Raw genomic sequence first — 9,546 nt, forward strand, 5'->3', positions numbered from 1 at the left:
CAAATTATTTTTTTTAAAGATCAATCATATTTTTATTCATTACTTCATATTTCGAAGCCCAAACATTTCATCAATCCATATTAAACCCAAAACATTAATTTCTTTCATTTTGAGCCCAAATTGCAATCAATATTGTTCATCATCGGTTCACTTTAACTCTTTAAGCCCATTTATATTTGATTCTGATCCGATATCAATTCTGATTATTCTAAAAAAAAACGATGTTCATAGTTCGACTTGTACGCTTGCATACCCATTTGTACCATCGGAGACTTATGTCTCAGTTCTTAATCGAGGTTGTTCTTGAAGTGTTATCGCATTACTTCTGATCAATTCGTCATTTTAATTTATAAATTATTGAGATCTGAGGTTTGTTCATTCTTCAATCCCCTTTAGTCTTATGATCTTGTCAATTGTGTTATCTGAAATAGGGTTTATACTCCATTTGATTCTTCTATCTGATTTTGTACTTTTTGAGCTCTCTATTCAGCCCGACACCGTATTTGTGGTTTAATTCTGACTAGTTGGTTAGGTATTTGTTATGAGGCTGGATTTGTTATTAATTGACCCTTAATTCTTTTTTTTTTGTTAGCGTGATTCCTTGGCTTTACTTTCGAATTGTTCTTTCCCGTCGTTATATTCTGGTTGAGTTTTACTTTCAGAGGTATCATTACTGGTTCTCTGTTTTATAATTCACGTTGGAGGTAAGCAACGAAAAGGTGTTTGAAAGCTTTCTGATTTTGATCTTTGTACAAGGGATGGTTTTGGATGGGTTCGTGGAGTAAATTTTTAGTTTGACTTAGTAGCAACTCCTGAAAGTGAATAAATGATGGAATTGTAAAACACTTACTTACGCATGGAAGTTACAATTTTTTACCAATTTATGAAACAAACTGGATTCTTACCAATTTAACTTTGTGGCATAAACAGGCAATTGTCACAAATGATTAGACTTAAATCCCTAAAAAATAGGCTAAAATGCATCAGGAATAGGGTGCCTGTCTGATTGGGGTTTCAAACAACCTGATGAGACTTAGTAGGATTGCTGATCCAATGCTGGATTTCATTTATTTCTTTGAGAAAACTCTCAACTATATGATGATACATATTAATTGTTATGTGTTTGTAAGTTTGGATTTGTACTTAGCAGAAATAATTGCGACATGACACCAAAATCTATGCTCATAAATCAATCTGAAGCAATTGTTAGTACAAGTGACAAGTGAGTAGCATATACCATAGTTCAACTAAAAGAGCTAATATATCAACATTTCAATTTTTATCTTTTCCCCAGAGGATGGAAAGGATATTTTGAAGGTTCAGTTCATGTTCTTTAAGAAAAGCAATGGGGCCACGTCATCAATCGTATTCTGTTGTACAGAAACCAGCCACATGCATGTGCTTATTTATGTTAGTACTAGTGAAGTGCATACAGACACAGACTTCATCTGAATCTGAATCTACTACACACATGATTGGTCTTGGAAGCTATGACATCACAGGGCCTGCTGCTGATGTGAACATGATGGGATATGCTAATATGGAACAAATTGCCTCTGGTATTCATTTCAGATTGAGAGCTCGCACATTCATTGTGTCACAACCTCAAGAAGAAAAATCCCTAGTGTTTGTGAACTTGGATGCGTGCATGGCTTCACAGCTTGTTACAATTAAAGTTATAGAAAGATTGAAGGCAAGGTTGATAGATACTTCAACCTTTCACTTTTACTTTTACTTTTAAGAATGCTACAAAATGTGTCCAGTTGCTAAACCGCTGTTAATCACTATTTCTGAATCAGGGGCTGTTTCTTTTTGTGTTTAATCTGGATAGCTATACATAGCTGTTATTTTTTAATGAATTAATGGGTTAAGCCAAAAGAACCATTAGTCAGACTTAAGACACTAATCCTTACATATTTTTCCCTTCTTTTTTCCTCCCAACTCCATGAATATTGTGAAATTTGTATATTGGAGTGTAAGGCAAGATGGTCATTTAGTCTCATTTAGACACAGACCTTACTTTATCCATACACTCATCATTACTCATTCAGACACTCTAATCCTGTAAATATTTGGCCTTCTTTATTCCTTTCCAACTCCTCTCATGTTAAAATGTGAAATTTGTATAATGGAATGTAAGGGTGAAATGGTGATTTATATTCCATCTAAAAACAAACAGACCTTATTTTATCGTGACACCACTTTACTGATACATGAGTTGATAGAAAAAGAAAAACAACCCCTTATTCTCATATATATATATTTTTCAATTGTTAAGGTATGGCAACCTATATACTGAGGAGAATGTTGCTATTAGTGGGATTCACACTCATGCTGGGCCTGGAGGATATCTTCAATATGTTGTATATATTATAACATCTCTTGGTTTTGTACAACAATCTTTCAATGCCCTTGTGGATGGCATTGAAAGAAGCATTATGCAAGCTCATGAGAATCTTCGTCCAGGGTCTGTCTTTATCAATAAAGGTAATATGGTTTCATTAGTTATTTTTTCAAATAGGGTTATGGTTGAAATTGGTCCTCCAACTCCAACTATTGTGCATTACACCATATGATCTGATATAGCAAAGTTCACAAGTTAACCAACTTCTTTTGTACAACTTTGCCCTAAGTTTTAACTTTAGTTACTAAATTCGACATTTTTTTTTTTTTTTTTTTTTTTTTTTTTTTTTTTTTTTTACAAATTTCCCCCCAACTCTTTTACAAAATTTTCACAACTTAACTTTCCAACTTCGCTTTTACCTGTTTTTTATTTTTATCTTTTTTACAAATTTATTTTTACATGTTCTACAACATCATTCTTGTACATAGCTTTTTAACTTGGTAAAAAACATGTTAAAACGACGTTGTAAAAAAACAGTAAAGTAAGACAAAAAGCAAACAAAAATAAATATTGATAAACAAATTTTGTAATAAAAGTTGGGACCAAGACAAAATTGTAACAAAAAAGAAAATAAAAATAAATATTGATAAAAAAATTTGGAATAAAAGTTGGGACCAAAGTCGTAATAAAAAGAAAAGTTGGGCACATTTGTAAATAAAAATGGAGTTGGGTAACCTGTGAAACCTGCTATAACAGGTCATATGGTGTGATGGACACAGTTAAATTACCTTGGGCCTCCAAAAAGAAAGTGAAGCGACTAAATGAGTACATGGACAATAGTTGGAGGACTAATTTGGGAATTTCTATGATTGTGTGTGTATATACTGAAACATCTGTTAAAGTATTGGTGCTGTAATCCTGCAGGAGATCTGTTAGATGCGAGTATAAACCGTAGCCCGAGTGCCTATCTGAATAATCCAGAAGAAGAAAGGAGTAATTACGAATATGACACTGATAAAGAGATGACACTTTTGAAGTTTGTAGATGATGAGTGGGGTCCAGTGGGAAGCTTTAATTGGTTTGCCACTCATGGAACGTCTATGAGCCGTACAAATTCACTGATTAGTGGTGACAATAAAGGTGCAGCTGCACGATTTATGGAGGATTGGTATAATAAAGGATTTCAAACCCAATCACTTATCAAATATAAACTACCTCGAAGAATCTCCAACATAATTCCAGACTTTCATCAACATCGTAAGTTTAATTTATATGCTAAACCTTCAAAAACAAAACAAAGCAAATTTATTCAAATAGTAAAAATATTAAAAAGTTTGGGTCATCAAAAAACAGGGTAATATTGCAATTTTTAATAATACAGGTAAAGAGCTGATGGAAATTGCTTCGAGCTTCCAGGCATCTGGAGGAAGAGGTGTTACAAGAGCTCTAAGTGTTGCAAGACGAGTGAGGAGCAGCTTTAGGCAGGCTGAAAAGCCTCAATTTGTGTCAGCATTTTGTCAAACAAATTGTGGGGATGTAAGCCCAAATGTGCTTGGAGCTTTTTGCATAGACACCGGCTTGCCTTGTGATTTCAATCAGAGTACCTGCAATGGTAGAAATGAACTCTGCTATGGCCGTGGTCCAGGGTATGTATCTTTACCTCTTAACTCTTAGCTCTTATTTATATATGCATGCACCTAGCTTTAAGGCTGTGTTGTTTGGTTGGAAGGAATGGAATGGGAATGGAATGAGTCATAACATCCCATTATCATGTTTGGCTGGCCTGTAAGAAAGTCATCAACTCTCATATGAGCTATTATATCGTATGTAAATACAGCTATGTGTAGTTTATTTTATTACCATTCTATATATTATATATAATTAATTATTGGGTTAATCTCATAGAAGACCTTATATATATATATATATATTTTCGGGGTAAACTTCAAATTTATTTTTTAACTGAAAAAGTCCTTGTATTTTTTAATTTTTTCTGATCCGGCCCTTTTAGTCATTTTTTTCCAAATTTTTTTTTGTAAAATGTGAGGTTTTTTTTCAAGAAAAACTAAAAAAGTTAAGGGTTTATTTGGAGGCAGTTAGAACGTTGAGTTTTTTTTTTTTTTTTTTTTTTTGGAATAACGACAAAGTTGAGGGTTTTTTTTGGGAAAAATGAAAAAATACAAGGTCTTTTTCAGTCAAAAAAATAAAATTAAGGTTTAATCTGGAAAAAAACACAAAATATAAGGTCTTTTATGAGATTAACCCTTAGTTATTTACTAAACTAAAAAATTAAATATCATTAGAAAGCAAGTAAGAATGTAATACAAAGAATATTTTCAGAAAGTAAAGTCATGGCATAATGAAAATTAAAAAAAAAGTTATAAAGTTAAAACACAAATTTTCATCCTGTTGCATGATGGAAACTTATATTGTTGGAGTTTTTATTTAGTTACCCAGATGAATTCGAGAGCACACGTATCATTGGCGAACGGCAATTTAGAAAAGCGACACAACTCTTTGAAAGTGCATCTGAAAAGCTGAAAGGGAAAGTTAATTATCGACACACATACATTGATTTTTCCAACCTCTCAGTCACAGTCACAGCTGCTAATGGGTCTCGTGTCAAAACGTGCCCTGCTGCTATGGGATTTGCTTTTGCTGCTGGAACCACTGATGGACCTGGAGCTTTTGACTTCAAACAGGGAGATGACCAGGTACACTACTCACTTAATTGTTAAATTAATGAATCTAACTTTAGCAATGTAATGTTATGTTTTAGGGAAATGCATTTTGGAAGCTTGTTGGAGGGTTATTGAAAAAACCAGATGAGGAACAGATCAATTGTCAGGATCCCAAACCCATTCTCATTGACACCGGTGAAATGCATGATCCATATGACTGGGCCGTATGTCCTAATCTCATCTAAATCTTCTTTATCAATTATTCTTTATATTGTTTGAGCTGACAATTATTTTTTTTTTAATTTTTTTTATGCAGCCTGCCATACTACCAATTCAGATTTTGCAAATCGGGCAACTTGTTATTCTCAGTGTTCCAGGAGGTAATTATTACTTATTCATTCAAACAAATACATCAATTACCACACCTATATATATATATATATATATATATATATATATATATATATATATATATATATATATATATATATATATATATATATATATATATAGGGAAAAGTGAATATGTGGCTGTCATGTATATATCATTAGGTATAGAACTTCCAATACTACGTTGTTTTGACGATTTAAATACAAATATTTAATTTTAAATGTAATATATTTCCCATTCTATCGGTTATCTCCAATTCTATCGATTTTCCTCAATAATTTATTTCAAATGATTACTCTTACATTGACTTTGCAGCTTTATCATAATCGTTTTTTCAATTCCATCTTAAACTGACATGAGCAATTTTGTGTTCATAAATATTGACACTGGATAAGTAAGAAAAAGAAAGAAACATACATTAATCAACGTAAGACGATGGAAATTACTGTACCAATTGTCGACATGAAAGATATGCATTATCTTTTATTAAAGGGAATTAACCAAAATTAACCATGTTATGCTTGAGAAATTTGACGTAAATTATGGAAATTATAATACGCATCAAATTTAAAAATGTTTTAAACCAAATTTTAGTTAAAACTATGTAGTTTTAGTAGGTTCTATATGTAATCTTACATACAACACAGCCACATATTCACTAACCCCATATATATATATATATATATATATATATATATATATATATATATATATATATATATATATATATATATATATATATATATATATATATTTCTTTGAATCTTATTCTTGGCATATTTAGTTTTCCACTTGTTTATGGTTTTTGTAGAATTCACGACTATGGCTGGGAGGCGCCTGCGTGATGCAGTGAAAGAAGTTTTGAGTTCATTTGGAGAGGAAGAAGAAAAAGAAGAATTTCATGTTGTGATTGCTGGACTTACAAATACTTATTCACAGTATGTGACTACAATTGAGGAATATCAGATTCAGAGATACGAGGTCAGCATATCATACCTTACCTTTCTATTCAACATCTCACCAAAAGACGTAAATGCCCTCCTTATCCTCATAACCAAATTAGCCTTAAAAAGCTTGTCCATTTTCATGTGTAACAAGAAATGGAATGGTTCAATCCATTCGAATGAAAAGAAAACTGTTTCTATTTCCCGATGGAATGGATTGTGATTCCTTCTGTTTTGTTAATTTTCATTCCTTTGGTAGGGGATGTTTTTTTCATTCCATCATGGAATGAAATGAAAATTTGTAATATAACCCATTTTTATTTATAAATTTTTTTATTGACAAATCTTTTTTAAGGATTTCAAATTTTGATTTTATTATAATATTATTTTCTAGAAATAAATGGACAGTATTTTTGTTATTATAAACTTTTTTGGGTTTCAATGAGCTTTTATTATCTTTAATCTTTTAATCTTGTAGATAATAAATTCTACAATTATAGTTAATTTATATATAGAATAGTATTGAAACTATATCTTTTATTCACACGTAATATAAAAGAAAATATGAAAATTCATTCCATTTCTACAGCCAACCGAACATGATCAGGGAAATAAATCATAAAATAATGGAAGAAAGAATGTAATGGAATGGATAAATACATTCTATTATCATGTTTGTTTGGCTTGAAGGAATCAATGTAATGGATTATTCAAAGATGTTTTTATTATGTACAATTACAAAACTAAATAGAGCAAAATTACTGAATAAAGAAAAAAATGTTATTCTGTAAAAATTAAAAATAAACTCTAATTAAATAAAAGATATATTGATATATAAATTAGATATCAACATATTTAATGCCATCTGAAATATATACTATATGTATTTCAAATAGTCAATAGAGGTACATTTATCATTTTAGAAAATTCAAAATTGTTTACAAAAGAAGAATTGAATACGAGGACATCTTTTCATAATACTATACCGAAAAAATATTGTTAGTTATCTTAGGTAAATAACAAAAGGATAGCCTAATTTAAGTTTTGAGTTTTCTAAAAAAAATATATATATTGTTAGTTATCTTAAGTAAATAACAAAAGGATAGCCTAATTTAAGTTTTGAGTTTTCTAAAAAAAAATATATATTGTTTTTCCGAATATTATTATATAAATAAAAGTAATGTATCACTACAATATATCATTCCAATCCATCCAGGAATGAAAGAAAAACACCCCTACCCTATGGAATGAAAATCAAAGTAGGAGAAGGAATCACATTCCAATATGATGCGAACCAAACATGATTTCTTTGGTTCCCTCTTTGAGTACTGCATACCACAACCAAACACTGCATAAGGTTTATTTGGTATGCTATTAACAGAGTGAAGCTAGAATTGATAATGCCACTGAAAACTGAGTTATTTATTGGTTTATTAAAGAGTAAATCACAAATTTGGTCCCTATGTTTTACTCAAAATCACAAGTTCAGTCCTTAAGTTTGCAATGGTTGCAGATATGGTCCGTGTGGTTTACCTCAAAATCTCAAGTTCAGTCCAGAATTTGAAGTCATTTGTAAGTTGCTCTAACTATGTTATGTTATATGTTATATTCAGGGAGCTTCAACTCTGTATGGTCCACACACCCTGAATGCATACATCCAAGAATTCAAGAAATTAGCATCTTCTCTCATGAATGACCAAAAAGTGGAACCGGGCCCACAACCACCGGACCTACTAGACAACCAAATCAGCCTTCTGACCCCAGTGTTACTTGACGCAACCCCTCTTGGTTCAAGATTTGGTGACTGCAAAACCGATGTTCCTCCTGGTTCAATCTTTTCAAGGGGTGATGTTGTCACTGCCACGTTCTGGTCAGCCTGCCCGAGGAATGACCTTATGACCGAAGGCACCTTTGCACTTGTGGAGATTTTGGAGTCCAACTGGGAACCCGTTTATGATGATGATGACTGGTGCCTAAAGTTTATTTGGTCGAGGCCTTCAAAGCTTAGTACACGAAGCTATGCAACTATCGAATGGGTGATTCCGGATGAGGCTGTTTCTGGTGTTTATAGGATTACACATTTTGGTGCATCAAAGTCGCTTTTTGGCTCTGTCAACCATTTCACGGGTTCTTCTACTGCTTTTTCTGTAGCATAATTGCATAAAAAAAGATGTTTACACTTAACAGACGGAGGACACTATTCTATACATACATATAAATCTGATGACACATGTTAACGGCCTTCCTTGTGTTGACGCGGAAATAGAAAATGAAATTCACACTCAAACAGGTTGAACACAATAGAATTTGGAAGTAAATGATCTATTTCAGGCATTTCAAATAGAATATTAGAGTTTTTTACTTTAAAGCTGTACAGTATTAAGTTTTTAAGCTAAACTTGTGGTTTGGTGAAAACTATGGATTTCGACTTGGCAAAGAATATTTAAGGGTAAATTACACAAATCATCCCTTGTGCATATGCTAGAAAGCATGTTTAGTCCCTATTTTCAAAAATTAACTCGGACCGTCCCTCGTATCGTTAAAAGGTACATGTTTCGTCCCTCGCATACATAAAATGACTATCTTGCCTTTTTTTTTTTTTTTTTTTCATTTATTTTCATTTGTTTATAATTTATCTACTTTTTTTTTTAATTATAACTTTTAGAAAATAAAATTTCCCTTTAACCCCTCCGATCATTAACCACCTCCTACCACCGGTCACTTCCGACCACCAGCCACCTTCAGCCACCTATCACCTCAGGCCACAAGCCAACTTTGGCAAACACGACCATTCATCTCCAACAAAAACTAGAATTAAACCCTAAAATCAAACCCAAATCCATACACTTGATCTACAAATAAGTTAAACGAAGAAGGGAGATGAGAGGATATGAAGAAGATTGTGGTCGGACGCTGGGAGATGAGAGGATATGAAGAAGATTGTGGTCGGACGCAAAATCTTCAACCCCTTATCCTACCACTACCATGATCTACAAACCAGTTAAACAAAAAATCCCCACCCGTCTTTACGCCACTTCCTTTCTTCCCGATTCTCATCTACTTCACAGAACTTCATCACTAAACCAAATCACCATCGCTGCCTTATACCACTTGCTACCATCTTCGTTCACCCTTAAATCACCTCTGTTGTTTAAAATGTCACCAGTGCACCTGACTTATTCCTCC

At 32.4% G+C, this 9,546-nt stretch overlaps 1 protein-coding gene across 4 annotated transcripts; it reads left to right on the forward strand.

Annotated features, from left to right (window-relative positions):
- Positions 1-208: 208 nt before the first annotated feature.
- LOC111912079 (neutral ceramidase 2) lies at positions 209-8,647 on the forward strand. Of its 4 annotated transcripts, none has more exons than XM_052768210.1 (11): positions 250-369; positions 593-664; positions 1,295-1,698; positions 2,279-2,487; positions 3,269-3,601; positions 3,726-3,990; positions 4,794-5,058; positions 5,124-5,249; positions 5,342-5,405; positions 6,228-6,397; positions 7,974-8,647. In XM_052768210.1, the coding sequence occupies exons 3-11, from the start codon at positions 1,346-1,348 to the stop codon at positions 8,514-8,516; spliced, it is 2,328 nt and encodes a 775-aa protein (XP_052624170.1). In that variant the 5' UTR covers positions 250-369; positions 593-664; positions 1,295-1,345; the 3' UTR covers positions 8,517-8,647. The 4 variants fall into 4 exon arrangements, with proteins under 4 accessions (XP_052624169.1, XP_052624172.1, XP_052624170.1 ...); XM_052768211.1 differs by lacking the exon at positions 593-664 and adding an exon at positions 1,151-1,222; XM_052768209.1 differs by lacking the exon at positions 593-664 and having other exon boundaries at positions 209-369.
- The last annotated feature ends 899 nt before the right edge of the window (positions 8,648-9,546 follow it).

Source organism: Lactuca sativa, chromosome 2 (assembly GCF_002870075.4).
Source record: "Lactuca sativa cultivar Salinas chromosome 2, Lsat_Salinas_v11, whole genome shotgun sequence".
Taxonomy (NCBI): domain Eukaryota; kingdom Viridiplantae; phylum Streptophyta; class Magnoliopsida; order Asterales; family Asteraceae; genus Lactuca; species Lactuca sativa.

Coding starts and splice junctions, on each gene's coding strand:
- LOC111912079 (XM_052768209.1), top strand. CDS start 1,346: ATGGGGCCACGTCATCAATCGTATTCTGTTGTACAGAAACCAGCCACA. Junction 1,699..2,278: donor ATAGAAAGATTGAAGGCAAG/GTTGATAGATAC, acceptor TCAATTGTTAAG/GTATGGCAACCTATATACTG. Junction 2,488..3,268: donor GTCTGTCTTTATCAATAAAG/GTAATATGGTTT, acceptor GTAATCCTGCAG/GAGATCTGTTAGATGCGAGT.